Source organism: Papio anubis, chromosome 7 (genome assembly GCF_008728515.1).
Source record: "Papio anubis isolate 15944 chromosome 7, Panubis1.0, whole genome shotgun sequence".
NCBI lineage: Eukaryota > Metazoa > Chordata > Mammalia > Primates > Cercopithecidae > Papio > Papio anubis.
In genome coordinates, this window is record NC_044982.1 from 144,594,693 (window position 1) to 144,613,121 (window position 18,429).

The 18,429-nt window shown below is 47.1% G+C and overlaps 1 protein-coding gene across 4 annotated transcripts in view; it reads right to left on the minus strand.

Annotated features, from left to right (window-relative positions):
- CAPN3 (calpain 3) overlaps positions 1-18,429 on the minus strand; it is a 58,351-nt gene that overhangs the window by 14,836 nt on the left and 25,086 nt on the right. For all 4 annotated transcript variants that reach the window (XR_004185189.1, XR_004185188.1, XM_031668796.1 and 1 more), the window contains exons 2-9: positions 13,707-13,776; positions 11,977-12,095; positions 10,056-10,189; positions 8,862-9,030; positions 7,863-8,006; positions 5,263-5,346; positions 3,615-3,700; positions 1,114-1,191 (exon numbers count right to left, since the gene is read on the minus strand). Coding sequence is in view for 2 of the 4 variants with exons in the window: in XM_031668796.1 (XP_031524656.1) it covers positions 1,114-1,191; positions 3,615-3,700; positions 5,263-5,346; positions 7,863-8,006; positions 8,862-9,030; positions 10,056-10,189; positions 11,977-12,095; positions 13,707-13,776 (884 nt within the window). In the remaining 2 variants the exon portion in view is untranslated. The remainder of the gene's footprint in view (positions 1-1,113; positions 1,192-3,614; positions 3,701-5,262; positions 5,347-7,862; positions 8,007-8,861; positions 9,031-10,055; positions 10,190-11,976; positions 12,096-13,706; positions 13,777-18,429) is intronic.

An 18,429-nucleotide genomic window follows, 5' to 3' on the forward strand; every position in this document is an offset into this window, starting at 1 on the left:
CGTCCCAAGTAGCTGGGACTATGGCATATGCCACCATACCCGGCTTGCATCTCGTTTTCTAAGCGACTGCTCTTAGCTACTGCTTAAGCTTTATTATAATCATTGATTTGGAAAACTCAAATTTCCTAGTAATGAGAAAAGCTCTGCTACAAATTTGCCTGTTGGTTTATGTCCAAACTTATATTCTACATATACCTCTTCAAGCTGAAAAATATGAAGGAATCTGAAGAAAAGGAAACTAAAATACTCAAACTGTCATGAGGCTTTGCTTTCATATTGTATGAGGAATGTGATTTCCAACTCTAACACAACTCTCTTAATAAATACACCTAAAGGCTTTCTGCACCTCTGATCAGTTGTAATTGGAATACAAATAACATGGCTATAAAAATTAGAAACCCATAAAACCCATTTTCACTTTTTGTTCCTATCCATTCATTCTTCATTTACATACTTTTCCTTTTTAAGAAACTGAAGTATAACTTATGAACAATAAGTGCAGAAATCTTAAAAAACAATGACTCCAACTCATGTATCTTGATGGGCGAGCTCAACAGAAATTCAGTTCTCCAAAAGGTTACCGTGTGTCCCACCACTGTGCACCAGGCGCCGTGCCAGGTGCACGGAAAGGAGAGATTGTTTGGGAAAGAACAGACAAGCAAACAGTTTTAAGGGTGATGAGCATCATAAATTAATCCTAGTCCTGGGGGAACTTAGGGAGCTCTCCTTAAGCTGAGACTTGAAGCCTGAGTAGAAGCAACCTGAGACGGTGAGGTTGACGTTGGAAGATCAGGGTAAGTGGAGCTTCCTAGGCTCAGAAAAGAACTGTGCTAAGGCCAAGGTGCATGTGGCTGGAATAGAGTATGTGGCGGAGGGGCACAGGGGAGGCAACAGCCATGTCATGTTGGTCTGGTCCTGGGCTCAGTTGTCCCTGTGGCCTGGAAGGCTCCTCTCAGAACCTCATCCTTGCTGGGCCTTGGGCTGGAGGAGGAGAACACAGCCCACATCTCTCAAGGGCTGGAATCTGATAACCTCAGCTGGGGACTGATGTCTGAGATTCCCCTCTTTTCCCCATCCCTTACCCTTCTGGGTCTTCCTGGGTTCTGGACTCACCAGAACTCTCCATCCTCAGTGACCTGGTGCTGCAGACGGGCCTTCTCATCTTTGTCCACAAAGCTCCAGTCCTTCCAACTGGTGGGAAAACGGAGGAATTAAGGAAGGAGGAAGAAGGGAAGGCCTGATGTAGGTTGGGACAGGAGAAATACAAAGAGTTGCAGCCACTGTGAACCACCAAAATATTGACCTCATCTGTTACCCTCAGTGTGAAACCCAATAGCAGTGACTTCTCACATCAAGACTGAGCCTAAACTCCTTAAATGGGCCGGTGACCCATTTCCTCATCATACCTTCTCCTCATCATACTTTAAAGGTTAAGAATTGGGTTCTGGGCCAGTCGCAAAGGCTCACACCTGTAATCACAGCACTTTGGGAGGCCGAGGTGGGCGGATCATGAGGTCAGGAGTTCGAGACCAGCCTGGCCAATATGGTAAAACCCCGTCTCTATTAAAAATACAAAAATTAGCTAGGTGTGGTGGTGAGCGCCCATAGTCCCAGGTACTCAGGAGGCTGAGGCAGAAGAATCGCTTGAACCCAGGAGGCAGAGGTTGCAGTGAGCTGAGATCGCGCCACTATACTGCAGCCTGGGTGGCAGAGCAAGACTCCGTCTCAAAAAAAAGAAGAATTCGGTTCTGGACGTAGACAAACTGGGAGTTCCATTTAATAATAGTGCTAGCTATGCAACCTTGGGCAGGTCACTTAACCTCTGTCAGACTCTGCTTCCTCAATTGCAAAAGGAAAATGATTATGTCACCTGTGTACAGGGCTGGGCTAGGCAGATGAAATAATGCACGCAAAGCTGTTAGTAGAGTGCCTGTCATATAATAAGAAACTCTGAGTTACTAAGAAAAAAAGGCGAAGCCTGTAAACATCTCCTTTCCTGTGCCGGGAAACAGCCCAGCATTGTGTTTCTAAAGGCTGGGCAGTTTTCACACTCTCTCTCTCCTCACAATGGGGCCAATAAAGTGCACATATGTTTCAGGCTCACTGAGGAGAATTCAACTAAACTAGGTGCTCCCTGGAAAGGTAAGGGGTTGAGGAGGTGCTTGGAGTCAGTGAGAGAGCCCTGCAGGGGACATGGAGATTCCTGAGACCAGGAGAAGGGATGCAGTAGAGGGAATCTCCTTGAGTGAACAGCGTTGGGTTCACTTGTCTCCAGCCCCTGTGATGGCAGTGTCATGGCAAGCAGGGTGGGGCCGCACACCAAGCTCTGAGGCTGGAGAACACAGCAAGGGTCCCTGCAGGTGACCTGGGCCAGTGAAGTAGACAACTGAGGAGTCACTGAGGGCCTTCCCAGAGCAGAGAGTCGCTCCCTCCAGGTAACCCTTCTACGCTTCCCCTCCCACCCAAACTAGGTGCGGAGGCCCCTCTTTGTGATCCTTACTGTGGCGCTGATCTCAATTATTGGTGTGTGCTTGCCTGTCCTTCCCCGGACCTTAAACCCACAGGCACAAGGCCCATGAGTCTGCGTTCATTTCTACATCCCCAGACGGCAGCCTAGGGCCTGGCAGAAGTCAGCACTGAGGAAGTAAGGATTTGTAGCGTGGATAAGTGAAGGAAGGCATGTGAATGTCTGCAGGAGGCAGTCAGGACACGAGGATCAGCCCCTAATCACAGTGTATCAAGGGAGGCTGTGGGTTCACAGAATATTCCCAGTGCCTTGGCCTGTGCCTCCTATGTAGTAGGTGCCCAAGAAACATTTGCTAAATGAATGACTGAACAAACCAGTAATTACATGCTGGGCTAAGAGGTACCCAGCGGTACATAAGCACAGAAGCCAGGGGCCCAGGCTGCCTGGGGGTGGTCCTTCTCCTCTACTGAGTCCTGCCATCCCCCTCTTGAAATAAGAGGAGCTCATGGGCTCATTCAGTAGTGAATCACCTCCCATTCAGTAGAGGTCATCAGGAACCAGTGGGACCATGGAAGTTTTACAAATGTGCTGGAGCCGTCAAAATAACTTCCCATGTTTGTTATTTTTGTTGCCCCCAGTCTATTCCTTTCCGTGATAAGCAGTAAAATTCAAAGGGCTCTTGTGCCTTCATACAGGGATAGCACGGGTAAGGAAATCTTGGCAATGGCTCAGAACTTTCCAAAAACAGTCCCATTTACTCCTCATAACAGCCCACACGGTAAGTGCTAATAATACTGTTCTCATTTTACAGGTAAGGCAACACAAGACTCCAAGAAGGGAAGTCACTTGTCTAGCCCAGATCCCTGCATTCATACTCTTTTCCTGCCTGGACCTTCCCGACGCTTTCTGGAATCCTTCCTTTCCAGCCAATGGCTCTCAGTAACCTCTCTGGGTCCCCGGCACCCCGCTTCCGCTCCTGGCCCTTCCCTGGAGCCAACACTTGTGCCCCTCTTCTCTGTGGATCGTTGGTTTTGAGGGTAATCTTATACCAAGCATCTTCAATACTCTCATGGCTCAGTTCCCAACACAGCCTTGTCCGGGGCCCTGTTGTCCCCCACTGCCAATCCCGTGGGGTCCCCTCACCTACCCATCACTCCAAGAGCCGTTCCACTCCACCTGGCCCCAGGGATTCCGCAGCCGCACCAGCTTCACTTTCTCACCTTTGAACAGGACCTTAAGACAGAGAAAGAGCTCTCATGCTCCGCAGCCTGTCTGGAAAGGGAATCTTCTGTCTTGCCCTGCGGGCTGGGAGGGGGCTGGGGGGCAAATCCCTTACGGGAGGGTGTTCTGCCTGACTCTGGCCAAGGAGACTCATCAGAAGTGTGCTGGGGAATGGAAGGGTCAGACCTTTCCTCCTGAGTCTGCCTGATTTAGGGCTTGGCCATCTCCTCTCTATCTTCTAAGAGGCAATTTTCTCAGGAACATCCTGCTGTTATGAGCTTCAGGGGAGGAGGTGGGGCATAAACAGTAGGGCCTGCTAGCACATCAGGTGTCTTCATATAAATGAGAAAAAAGGCCTCTGCTGGCCAGGTGTGGTGGCTCACGCCTGTAATCCTAGCACTTTGGGAGGCCGCAGCAGGCAGATCACAAGGTCAGGAGTTCGAGACCAGCCTGACCAACATGGAGAAACCCCTGTCTCTACTAAAAACACAAAAATTAGCTGGGCCTGGTGGCACGCGCCTGTAATCCCAGCTACTCAGGAGGCTGAAGCAGGAGAATTGCTTGAATCCAGAAGGTGGACGTTGCAGTGAGCCAAGATTGCGCCACTGCACTCCAGCCTGGGTGACAGAGTGAGACTCCATCTCAAAGGAAAGAAAGAAAAGAAGAAAGGAAAGAAAAGAGAAAAAGAGAGAAAGAGAGAGAGAGAGAGAAAGACAGACAGACAAAAGGCCCCTGCTGACTGAGGAACTACAAACAAGCAGACTTCCTCTGGTCTGCTGCAATGGGCCGATGCAGGCAACTGCCCCTCTCAGCCCATCCCTCTCTGTACAGGGCACAACCTGCCCAACTGTGTGCAACAGGCCTTACGATGTTCCTGTCTCAGGCATGGCCCAGGAAAGCCCAGAAGTCCCAGAAGGACCAAAACAGAACAGTCAGCCTCTCGTATCCATGGCTTTGGCATATAACCAATTGTGGATCAAAAATATTCCAAAAAACAAAGAAGAAACAATAGAAAGTAATACCAAAAAAACTCCAATGCAGTGTAACAACTATTTACATAGCATTTCCGTTGTGTTCAGTACCATAAGTAATCCAGAGATTATTGAAAGTATACAGGAGGATGTGCATAGGTTACATGCAAATACTACTCCATTTTATAGAAGGAACTTGAGCATCTGCAGATTTTGTTAACATTGGGGCTTCTGGAACCAGTCCCCGTGGCTACCCAGAGACAAATGTAGCTTTCTGAACATGAGAGAACAGGAAGCTCAAGAACACATGAAACCAACTTTGTAAAAGCAAAGTTAAGTGATATTTCAATTTATTCATTGGAAATGTTGGAAAAATTGCCATCTTTAGCTCGAAAAGCAAAGATAAACAAACTATGCATCAACTGTGGCAGGATCCACCTCTACCAGTTTCACAGGCCCCTCTGCATGGCTTGGACCTTGAACTGAATGTCCTGATCAGAGGCAAGCTCTGCAGACAGGGAAGGGGCCCCAACAGCTAAGTCCTGACTTCAGGAGGTTAACCCAGGAGGGTGCCCTTGCCCCACCAAGCCCCACCAGGCTCACCTCATCCAGCCCCGTGACAGAGTAGGCGTGACCTCTGACCAGCCCGCAGGCCATTCTTGTCTCATACTGAACGGGAACGATTGTCTGTAAAGCAGTAACCAGAGAGCCCATTAGGGGCAGGGAAACAGAAGTTCTGCCGCTTGGAGGCAAAGTTCATACTAGTTCATTTTCCGGGCTCTGTGAAGACACAGGCCACTCTGCTCGCTGAAAGTGTGCCTCATGACCACGAACAGACCTTCACTGGCTCTTTAAGAGTATCAAGAGACACAGCTCCAGACAAGCTGGTCTCCCTGAGAAGGCTCTGTCCTGACCATCAGAGAGCAATGTGGATGCTGGGATGTGGGGTGGGTAACAGCGTCCCTGCCCCTCCTTTCTGGATCCCTTAGTATCCTTCAAAGGAGGAAGGGGTAGAGTTGGAGGCTGCCCTGGGCTTCAGGATCCCCCTTCCCCTGAGGCCATCCAGGGTTGACTATTTCTGGAAGAGAAAGGGGTTGAGAAAAGGGGTTGGATGACACGTAAGTCTAGCTTTTTCTTTTTTCTTTTTCTTTTTGTTTTTTCAAGCCAGAGTCTCGCTCTGTCGGCCAGGCTGGAGTGCAGTGGTGCGATCTCAGCTCACCGCAACCTCCGCCTCCTGGGTTCAAGCGATTTTCCTGCCTCCCTCCCGAGTAGCTGGGATTACAGTCACGTGCCACCATGCCCAGCTAATTTTTTGTATTTTTAGTAGAAACAGGGTTTCACCATGTTAGCCAGGCTGGTCTCGAACTCCTGACCTCAGGTGATCCACCCGCCTCAGCCTCCCAAAGTGCTGGGATTACAGGCATGAGCCACCATGCCCGGCCAAGTCTAGGCTTTTTCTTTACATCCCCTCACCTCCTCCACAGCCACCTAGAACATAATATTCAAGAAATCAAGAGTCCCAGTGCCCAGGGAGAGAATTCTGAGGAGGCCCGAGGAGATCCCTGCTCAGACACGACCGTGCCTAAGGGGTAGCTCTTCCATTTGCAGAAATTTCCAAACTGCAGCCATGGGGGATCCTTGGCAGAAGGGTAGGATCACTAAAGTCCCATGAGCCCTGGATAGGCTCTCTATGGCTTCCGTGTGCCAACTAACGTAACAGCTTTAAAATGAGCTTCCCACAGCCTTGCTAGGCTGCAGAATTCCTAGAGCCTTTTTCAGGGTGAGGGGTATGGGTGGAGCCAGGGCTTTCGGCATCTCGGCCTCTCCCAGATCTCAGTCTCTTCCAGATCTCAGTCCTCATGATCCAGATCATGCTGAATGGACTGGGAGGGGGCGGGAGACTCATTAATCCTTAGTTGTAGACCTGGGAAGCTGCTTGAAATGAGTCTTGTCATTACCTAAGCATATCATTCAACCCAGCAATTCTACTGCTGGGAATCTGTCCTATGGAAGTCACCATGGATGTATACAAAGATGTATCTATTGGAACGTTCATTATAGCATTTTAGAATAGTAGCAAAACAAAACAAAGAAAAAAAACTCAGCTTTCCAATAATAGGGTATCGGGTAAATAAATTATAACATATCTGCGTGTTTGAATATTGTGTAGCTACTAAAAAATGTTACAGGAGAATACTTTGGGCACATTAAGAATATCAAACTAGGCTGGGCGCAGTGGTTCACACCTGTAATCCCAGCATTTTGGGAGGCTGGGGCAGGTGGATCACTTGAGGTCAGGAGTTCAAGACCATTCCAGCCAACATGGTGAAACCCCATCTCTACTAAAAATACAAAAATTAGCCAGGTGTGGTGGTGTGCACCTGTAATCCCAGCTATGTCAGGAGGCTGAGGCAGGAGAATTACTTTTACTTGGGCGGCAGAGGTTGTAGTGAGCCGAGATGGCACCACTGCGATCCAGCCTAGGCAACAGAGCGAGACTTGGTCTCAAAAAAAAAAAAAAAAAAAAATCAAACTAACTGAAAAAAGCAGGCTGCAAAGAGGTACATATAATATGAAAACATTTAAAAAACAAAAATATAGATTCAGTGTGTACATAGAAAAATCCTGGAAGAACATACACTAGATGTTAAGAGTGGTTATCTTTACATGGGGAAAAATATAAGTGAAATTTTCTTCTGTGTTTTTCTGTATGGCTCAGTATTCTCCAGTGAGCAGGTATAACTTATGAAAGTACTAGAATAGAAACTCTGCAAGAGGGAGACCTTGCTTTTTCCACAAATACTGAAAAACAGGAGAGAATTTGCTTTGCTAGAGGAGTGCCTGGAGCATAGTAGGAGCTCAAAAATAAGTGCTGAATGAATAAATGAATACATTAGAGGAGGAAAAATATTTTAAAATAAATTAAGTCTCTCTGCTATTTCTGTCTGATAGTTCGTTATAAGAGGAACTGCCTGGACCATGGAATATGCAGAAACTCCAGCAGAGATTCCCTCCAAAATCCTGGTTCTTGTACGTTCTTCAGGAGCCTTGGCTGAGCAAGTTATTTCAACCCAGACCCTTGGGAGGAGGCAGGTAGGGGTGTGTGGGTAAGGCCCTGGCTGCTGAGGGGAGTCTGACACTGGCAGGGCGGGGTCATGTGGGTTGGAGGGATGGTCAGTCCTGATAATCGGAGGCATACACACCCGGGTCGGTCTTTCAACTGAGGCTCTGGGGTCGAGGTCTGAGTCCCGGAACAGCGAGTTATCCATATTCCTCACCATCCGTGCAATCAGCTCTCCCATGTTCAGACCAGAAGGAGAGGTTCCATAGGTCATGTTCGTGCCATCCTGAGGCCCAACAGAGAGAGCAGGGAACAACCCAGGAGAGGAAAGGACAAATACAGAAGAGTGGAAAGGGAAGCAGAGAGGAGGAAGAGATGGGACAGACAAAGGGAGAGAGGAGAGATCAACAGAGCACGAATGGAGGAAAGATGGAGAAAAATGATACAGGAAAAAAAAGTTCATCCATGCTGTTGTGTGCTAACTGATCTTCCAAGCTCCACCGGGCGTGTTATGGAGAGAAAGGGACAGGAATTCAGCTTGGACCCCATCTTCCCCGATGGAAACCACTAAGCCTATCATAGCAATATACTGAGCAGCCCTCAGGGAAGACATGCCCCTTGAAGGAGGCCTGGCCACGGGTGGCCATCTCCCTACCCTTGGCTCCTGTCTCAGTTCACAGCATTTCTTTGCACTGAAAGGGGCTGCGGGTTTAGCTTCTCCCAGGTAACAACACAAAGCCCACGTCCCAAGTGGGGGGTGTGGTGAAAGTGCAGTGACTGGGAGGCTTTCTTAGGGAAATGGTGGGCTCAGGTCCACAGCCAAGTATGTGACCAGCTTAATGGGAGCGTGCTGAGACTGAGGAGCATCAGCAAGGGAGGCCTCTACTGACACAGGCCTCTGGACTGATTTCCACTGACATTCCAGAGCTTGAAATGTCCCTGACCAGTGTCTTTATTGAAAATCCCCAAGAACTGTTCTCCCTTGAGAAATTCCCAGTCCTCAAAGTTGACAGCCAGTTCCTGCTTCCTCAAACGAAACATGCACTCTGTCCCACACAAAAGCTCTGTGCTGCCCTTCATTGGGTAAAAGGCTTCCTAACACTTGGAGCTCCCTGCCCTGTGCCCCATACCCCAGACTTACATCAATGGAGCAGCCCATGAGGGAGCCTCTCTCGATGGCTTTCTTCATGATCTTGTGCATGTCACTAGGAGCGTCCCTGATCTCAAAAAACTCTGTCACCCCTCCTGTGAAGTCCTCCATGGCCTCTGTGGTGTTCCCACCTTTCAGAGCTTCGTAGGAACCATGGAGCCTTAGAAAGAGGATGAAGACCAATTTGGGGTCACAGAGTTCCAGGAAACAAAGCCCAGGTACCACTGCCACCAGAACTTTACCTCTTGGATGCTGTGATGTTCTTTCATCAATTCCACATTAACCCTGTGAGCTAACGGGGTGGAAACAACGATTCCCTTTCTTCATAAACAAAGAAACTGAGCTCAAGAGGCTAAGTGACCCACCCAAGACCACAGAGAGCCAGAGGCACTGGGATTGAAACCCAGCTATTCCCACTTCCTGAGAGCTATTTTCACTACATCCTGAACCTTGAGGAAGGGCTGCATTAAAGTCATTAGCAGCTGCCGGTGTGGTGGCTCACACCGGCAATCCCAGCACTTCGGGAGGCCGAGGCTGGTGGATTGCATGAGCCCAAGAGTTCGAGACCAGTCTGGGCAACATGGCAAAACCCTGTCTCTACAAAAATTAACTGGGCATGGTGATGCCCACATGTAGTCCCAGCTACTTGGGAGGCTGAGGTGGGAGGAGCACCTTGAACCCTGGAGGTCAATGCTGCAGTGAGCTGTGACTGCACCACTGCACTCCAGCCTGCGTTACGGAGTGAGACCTTGTTTCAAAAACATTTTTTTAATCCATTATTAGCATCTGGGGTGAGCTTTTAAGTTGAGAGACAACATGGTTTTATAAATCTGCTATAAGCACGTGAGGTTGAGCCAAGCAAGACCCTAGGATCTGAGCTCCAGAGACACAATGCTCTGATCCAAGACTTGCAATGCCACCATGGAGGCGCAATGAAAGAACTTGCCTTGGTAAGCTAAAGCTAAAGGTCTTCTATGCAAATCTTCATTTCTACTCTTAATGTTTTTAATTAGAGCTGTTGTTGCCTGGAACTGATCCCTAACTTTGGGTCACAGTTGGACACCAACACCCACACATATGCGTGTATAGAGGCACATGCCCCTTCCTGTGAGTGAGGCCTTGGCTGGATTTTGCAACCCACTTTCTCACCTCTAGTCCCATCTCACATTCTAAAGCGTTGCTTACTTAGCATAAGCCTTCTCCAGCAGAGCGCTCCAGAACTCATTGCGGTGGTTGGACTTGGTGAAAACCAGTTGATTGTTGTAGGTTGGCAGGCAGTCATCAATAACTACGTCCACCCACTCTCCATAGCGCCAGAACTGCATAGAAGCGTCAAGCACAGAGTCACATACTCAAATTACTGTTAGGAAATGTGTCCTTCCTCCACATTCCTCAGGGGGTTCTTGGATCCCAAAGCAGCATCATTTCCTAAACTCTGCATCTGGGTGCCTGTTCATCCTATTCTGGTTTGGGGTGTGTGAATCTGTCTCTAACTGGACTGTGTGCTTTTCAAGGGCTGGAAGTGAGTTACATACACTTCATGTCTTCCACAGAGTCCAGCCCTGTAATGGGTATAGTAGGTGCTCCATGAGTGTCTTAGGATGTAACATTTTCATTCTCCTGCTCAGCAGGTGGGGGGCAGGGCCTGGCTGTCAGTGCTCTCAGGTGCCCCCAGCTGATTCAATGTGGCCAGGGTTGGGAACTATGCAGTGAAAGCACTGTACTGATTTAGGTTTTTTGTTTGTTTTTGACAGCGTCTCGCTCTGTTGCCCAGGCTGGAGTGCAGTGGCACAATCTCGGCTCACTGCAAGCTCCGTCTCCTGGGTTCACGCCATTCTCCAGCCTCAGCCTCCCGAGTAGCTGGGACTACAGGCGCCCACCACTACGCCCGGCTAATTTTTTGTATTTTTTTAGTAGAGACAGGGTTTCATCGCGTTAGCCAGGATTGTCTCGATCTCCTGACCTCGATCTCCTGACCTCGTGATCCGCTTGCCTCGGCCTCCCGAAGTGCTGGAATTATAGGCGGGAGCCCTCACTCCTAGCCTTGATTTAGGTATTTCTTGATGCCAAACTGAAGAACAAGGATTGAAATGGAGGAACAAAGTAACCCAGAATCTATTCTAGCTGTAGCAGGAACATTGTCCAATCATTTCAAGTTTGGATGTTGCTCTTTTTTGAATGAATCAGTTTGAACTGAAAAGGGCCAAATGCAGTTTAGTCTCCTTTTCAATGGCACTTTCTCCCTCATTGAAAAGAGAACAGAAATCTATCTGATATTTGTGTTTAAGGCCCTTTAGATCTAAGACCCTTTAAATGTGCCATGTTCCCAAGGCAGCAGGAGGGGGAGTCTGAGCCTGGGGATAGACCTTTTCTGAGGCCTTCCGTGCTGAGGTGCAAGATCAGCAGAGCAAGAACTGGTAACGTGGGTCATCCTGGGACATGAGGGAGCCTTTGAGGCTGGAGACAGGCTGACTCCCCAGCATCCCAGAACCTACGAGACCCTCACAGGTAGAACTCAGTTTGGTTCTGCTCTAGCACTAGCTCTATGCCAAGATGACTGGGACTCAGAAAACTTCCAATAACTGGATGGATTCTAGAACCATCGGACTCAGTTCTAGGGCAGACAAGAAGCCTGATCCGCAGGTTAAGCAGACTCTTCTTCCAGGGCTTGGAAGAGAGGAGTGATAGCCTTGGTACCGCCATGCCTTAGAGAGGAAGAAGTACACAGGAGCCCTGGACAGGGGTTCCTGTACAACCTGAAGGGTCCTGTGGTGTCCCAGTGCTAGTATCTTAGGGACCTACTTGAGAAGGGCTGCAGGCAGTAACGGCAGCCAGACAGCTGCAAAGACAAAAATAGACCCACAGTAAACAGGATGTCTTCCTGCCTTTCTGGGACATAGTGGAAGGTGGTGGGGGAGGGATTAGGGATCCAGAGATAAGCAACTGCTTCCTCACAGGCCTGAAGCCTTAAGGGGGTCCATGCCCACTGTTGCTGCTGGGGATAGATGGGTGGAAGGTTTCCTCCAGCTTCTGGGAAGTCAAGGCCAGGAGACCAGTGGTGGGTGGTCTGCAGCTGACCCTCTTAACTACACTCTCATTACCTCACCTGGAAGTGGAAGATCCCCGCGTAGTTTTCGATGAAACTTTGATCATGGGGTATGACTCGGAAAAGAAGGCGCTGGTTCAGGGTCAGGCAGGCGATGGCTGCGAGAAACCAGCAGTCCCCTGCAGGCAGACACAGGGCACAGATCGTGAGCAGTCCTGCTCCTCCTGGGAAGAAAAAGCCCCAATCCCAGCCAGCCACTCCACTTCCCTGAACAGGAACTCCCCTGGTGCCCACTGTCCTACTTCCAGATCTGACCTTACAGAGGTGTCAACCCAGGGAAGGAGAACTGGACAGGAATTCCTTGACAATATGATCAACAGGTAACTTACTCCCTGTGACTAGACATTTTCCTCAAGGCTGCAGGCAGTTCCTCCAACTGCAGTATAAAACTCACTTCCTTTTTAGGCCTCAATGGAGACAGAGCAGTAGGTGATCATAACCAGGCTGTTCTTCCTAACACCTGTAGGAAATCCGCCCTGCCCCGTGCCTTTGCAATGTGAGTCCAATTCCTCTTCCGACCTCAGCGAAGACTGAGCATCAGAGAACCATCCACCAAGATGATTTGTACTGGAAGGAAGGCCAGGTAGGCAGCTGCCCTGGAACCGGTCTCTAGGGGGCAGTGAGACATTGCCGGCAACGGAATGAGAGCGGGACATTTTTTTACTCTCTAAAGTTCTTTTCTGACAGAGTACTGTATGTAGTTGGAGGTAACACTTTGCGCTCTTGCTCTCTCTCTTTCTCTCTCTCTCTCTCTCTGTGTGTGTGTGTGTGTATGTGTAATAGGGGGTGTACCTGGTCATAGAGCTGCCTTCTAAGGAGGATGGGTTAAGTGAAATGCAACTGAGAGTGTGCAGGGGAGACGAGAGCTGCCTGCAGCCACCCTCCCCTACCCTCCTCGGAAGCAGCCAGTCTTTCCTTGGAAAGAGTGTATTGGTTTGAAGGTCCCAGAGTATTATGTCCAGGGCTCTGCAGGAAGCCTTCCCCCAGGTGCAGGAACCCAGATATTCATCTGATTTCTTCTCAGCCTCCCTTTCTGGAATGAAATAAGACAAATTCCTTTCATTTGGTCTTGGGTGCCCCTTTTCCTCAAATTTAAATTGTTTCTGTTGATGTTCTCTCCAATTTCACTTCACAGAGCTTGCTTATAGTCCACACCAAAGACAATACTTTCTGAACAAGAGGTCGAGAGAGAGGAAGATCAGATGGAGCAGCCAAGCTAACCAAAGAGAAAATTAGATGCTCATCTACATGGCAGATGCCATCTTTGTTGAAAGACTCCTTTAATACGGAGCTGTGCTGGGGCAATTTAAACATGGGTTCCAGTTACAAGTGCTTTCCTTCGCAATGCCTTTTTGTGTATCTAGAGTCTCCATGCCCAAGGGGCATGCTTGGTGCACAGTCACAGAGCTGTCTTCCAAGAAAGACGGGTACAGGGAAAAGCAAGGCTTTTGTCATGCTGAGTGGGGTATGTAAGTGTCCTTGAGATGCTGGAGAGGAGGCCACAGGATGCAGATACCCCCTGTGATGTATGGCAGAGTGCGAAAGAGGCATGTAGGAGGAAACGAAGCCATCGCCAACATGTAAACGACCATAAAGCAACTGTTATAAAAAATCTTCCAAAAAGTTACTAGAAGCAAGAACAGATTGTCCCTTTACCTCCTGGAAAGGGATCACACCTTGTAACCACCCCTTGATCATCTGGCAGGATCTGATCTGAGGCACTTTCCTACCTAGATCTCCTTGACAGATGTCAGTTCTGTTGGCTCCATCAATGATAAATCGGGGATTCTCGCAAATTTCCTGTGAAACAAAAAGGAAATGACCAGGTAATAATAATAGTGTGTGTATATATAGAATATTTATTTATTTTTTTATTTTTTTCAGACAGAGTCTCACTCTGTCACCAGGCTGGAGTGCAGTGGTGTGATCTTGGCTCACCACAACCTCTGCCTCTGGGGTTCAAGTGATTCTCCTGCCTCAGCCTCCCGAGTAGCTGGGACTACAGGCATGCACCACCATGCCCAGCTAATTTTTGTATCTTTAGTAGAGATGGGGTTTCACCATGTTGGCCAGGATGGTCTCCATCTCTTGACCTCGTGATCCACCCGCCTCGGCCTCCCAAAGTGCTGGGATTACAGGTGTGAGCCACTGCGCCCGGCTTCAGCAGCTATTATTTATGGAGTTCCATTATGTAGTGTTCCTGATAGTATTCCATTCGGCCCTATGAAGGGGATACTATCATTCTTATTTTTCAGATAATGAAACTGAGGCCCAGCAAGGTTAAGAAACTCGTGCAAAGACACACAGCTAGTAAGTGGCAGAAGCCAGAAGCATGTCTCCTTTTTATATTGTCCCATGCTGCTTCCCACACTGTCATACTATCCGAGTAAGGATGCACCTTGAGAGTTAGGGCAGTGTCGGCCGGGCGCGGTGGCTCACGCCTGTAATCCCAGCACTTTGGGAGGCCAAGGCGGGTGGATCACTTGAGGTCAGGAGTTCGAGACCAACCTGGCCAACATAGTGAAACCCTGTCTCTACTAAAAATACACAAATCAGCCAGGCATGGTGACAGGTAATCTCAACTACTTGGGAGGCTGAGACAGGAGAATCAAAATAATAATAATAATACTAAATTAATTAAAATAAAATATAGATTCAGTGTTTTGTTTTGTTTTTGAGACAGAGTCTCACTGTGTCACCCAGGCTGGAGTGCAGTGGGCAACACAGGCTGGAGTGCAGTGGTGCCATCTCGGCTTACTGCAAACTCCGTCTCCCAGGTTCAAGCAATTCTCTTGCCTCAGCCTCCCGAGTAGCTGGGACTACAGATGTGTGCCACCACGCCTGGCTGGTTTTCGTATTCTTAGTAGAGACTTCTTTTTTTTACGCCAGAAGCAATTGGAGCAGTATATTTAAGATGCTCAAGGAAAGAAAATGTGAACCAAGGATTTATATACAACATGACTTCTTTTATTCATTTCAAGAATAAGGGATGTGGGCAAACTGTTTCTAATACATAAGAATTCAGGGAATATTGTTCCCAGAAGCTCTTCCTGAGGAATATACTAAAGAATAACTTTCAGACAACCAGAAGGTTTAGAAGGACATTAACATAAGGACTGGGAATAAGTAGTTAGTATATCGTTATTTGTAGATTTAAAACTACATGATGGCTGGGTGCAATGACTCACACCTGTAATCGCAGCAGTTTGGGAGGCCGAGGTGGGTGGATCACGAGGCCAGGAGTTCAAGACCAGCCTGGCCAACATGACGAAATCCCCTCTCTACTAAAAATACAAAAATTAGCCAGGCGTGGTGGCTCATGCCTGTAGTACCAGCTACTCAGGAAGCTGAGGCAGGAGAATTGCTTGAGCCTGGACGCAGAGGTTGCAGTGAGCCAAGATCGCATCATTGCACTCCAGCCTGGGCGACAGAGTGAGACTCTGTCAAAACAAACAAACAAAACAACAACAACAAAAAAGCCCAACAAAGAACATGCTGATTAAAGGGAGGATGTAAAGTATGTAATATATTGCCTATAGTGTTCAGGCAATGAACAACTATTTAAAACCATTTTAAATGAAAGGTGAAAGAAGAAAGCCTATGGAAAGACTACACTGTTTTCAGGAATTATTTTGGTAATGATATTATTAATATTGTTATTCTGCAGCTTAATCAGACAAACAAAAGTAGAGGAAATTCATTGCCAGCAGACTTGCCATAAAGAAATGTTGAAAGAAGTTATTTAGGGAGAAGAAAAATGATATAGATCAGAAACTTGGACCCACATAAAGAAAGGAAGAGCACTGGAGAGGAAATAAATGAAGATAAAATAAATTCTTAATCTAAAGGGTAACTTAGTTAAAATTATAACAAAAATAATGTGCTGGGCAATTATAGCATACAGATAAGTGAAACGAATGACAGTAATGTCATAAGCAAAGGAAGGAAGGAAATGGTAATACTTTGTTATAAAATACCCATACTACAAACTAAATGGTATAGAGTTATTTGAGGGTGGACTTAGTTGAAAACGTATATTGGAAACTCTAGCATGACCACTAGAATTGGAAAAAATAAATATAATTGATATACCAAGAGAGGAGGTAAGGCCAGGTGCTACGGGTTCACACCTGTAATCCCAGCACTTCGGGAGGCCAAGGTGGGCAGATTGCTTGAGCTCAGGAGTTTGAGACCAGCCTGGGCAACATGGCAAAACCCTGTCTTTAAAAAAAAAAATATATATATATATACACACACACATATATATATATACACACACACACACACACACACACACACACATATTAGTTGGTCATGGTGGCATGCACCTGTAGTCTCAGCTACTCAGGAGGCTGAGATGGGAGGATCGTTTGAGCCCAGGAGGCGGAAGTTGCAGTGAGCCAAGATCATGCCACTGCATTCCAGCCTGGGTGACAGAGCCAGACCCTGTCTCAAAAAAAACAAAAACCAAAAAAACAAACAAGATGACAAAAACGAGGAGGTAAAAGGATAAAATATAAAACTTTTAGCCGGGTGTGGTGGCTCAGGTCTGTTATCCCAGCACTTTGGGAGGCTGAGGCGGGTGGATCAGGAGGTCAGGAAATCAAGACCATCCTGGCTAACACGTTGAAACCCCATCTCTACTAAAAAATACAAAAAAAATTAGCCAGGCGTAGTGGCGGGTGCCTGTAATCCCAGCTACTCAGGAGGCTGAGGCAGGAGAATGGTGTGAACCCGGGAGGCAGAGCTCGCAGTGAGCCAAGATCACGCCACTGCGCTCTGGCCTGAGCAACAGAGCGAGACTCTGTCTCAAAAAAACCAAAAACCAAAACCAAAAAAAACCTTTCAGTTAAACCAGAGAAGCCCCAGAAAAAGGGGAGGGGACAAGAACAAATGCAATAAATAGAAATCAGTTACAAACATGTAGGTAGTAATCTAACTATATTATAATCACTTACATGTGAATGATCAAAATACACCAATTTAAAGACAAAGACTGTGAAAGTAGATAAAAACAAGACTCAACTATATGTTGTCTGCAAGAAACTCACTATTTATTTATTTTTTTGAGACAGAGTTTCGCTCTTGTCGCCCAGGCTGGAGTGCAATGGCACAGTCTCCGCCTCTCTGTTTCAAGCGATTCTCCTGCCTCAGCGTCCTGAGTAGCTGCGATTACAAGCATGTGCCACCATACTCGGCTAATTTTGTATTTTTAGTAGAGATGGGGTTTCACCATGTTGGTCAGGCTGGTCTCAAACTTCTGACCTCAGGTCATGCGCCCGCCTCAGCCTCCCAAAGTGCTGGGATTACAGGCGTGAGCCACCATGCCTGGCCAAGAAACCCATTTTAAATATAAAAACTCATACATAGGGAAGGATGTACCATGCTAACAATAATCAAAAGAAAGTTGGAGTAGTTGTATTAATTTCAGAAACAGCAGATTTCAGAACAAGGACGATTATCAGAGATAAGGAGAGCATTACATATAGATGAACAGATCAATTGGTCAATTTTCCAAGAAGACATACAATCCTAAATGTGTGTTCACCTAACAAGAGTGTCAAAATACATGAGGCAAAGAGTGATAGAACTGAAAGGAGAAATAGACAAATCCAATATTATAGTTGGTGACATCAACACCCTCTTTCAGTAATTATAGATCAAGCAGGCAGGCAGAAAAGCAATACGGATATTGCTGACCTGAACAACACTATCAACCAACTGGATCAAATTGACATTAATAGACGTCTACATCCAACAATAGCGGAATAAACCATTTTCTCAAACTCATATGCAACAAGTCAGTAAGATAGACCACATTCTGAGCCATAAAACACACCTTAACCAAATTTTTCTTTTTTGAGATAGTCTCTCTCTGCCACCCAGGCTGGAGTGCAGTGGTGTGATCTCAGCACTCACTGCAACCTCTGCCTCCCAGTTCAAGTGAGTTTCCTGCCTCAGCCTCCTGAGTAGCTGGGATTACAGATGCATGCCACCACGCCTGCCTAATTTTTGTATTTTTAGTAGAGACGGGGTTTCACCATGTTGGTCAGGCTGGTCTCAAACTCCTGACCTCATGATCCACCTGCCTTGGCCTCCCAAAGTGCTAGGATTACAGGGGTGCACCACTGCATCCAGCAACCAATTTAAAAGAATAGAAAGCATAAGTGTCTTCACAGACCACAGTAGAATGATACCTGAAATCAATAACAAAAAGATAGTTAAAAATCCCAAATTATTTGGAAACCAAACAACACAGTTCTAAATAACACATGGGCCAAAGAAGAAATGTCAAAAGAATTTACAAAATATTTTCAACTAAGTGAAAATAAAAATATAACATCAAAATTTGTGGGATGCAACAAAAGCAATGTTTAAAGAGAAAATTATAGCATTAAATGCGAAAGTTAGAAAAGAAAGAAAAGAAAAATCAATAAGCAATATTCCACCTTA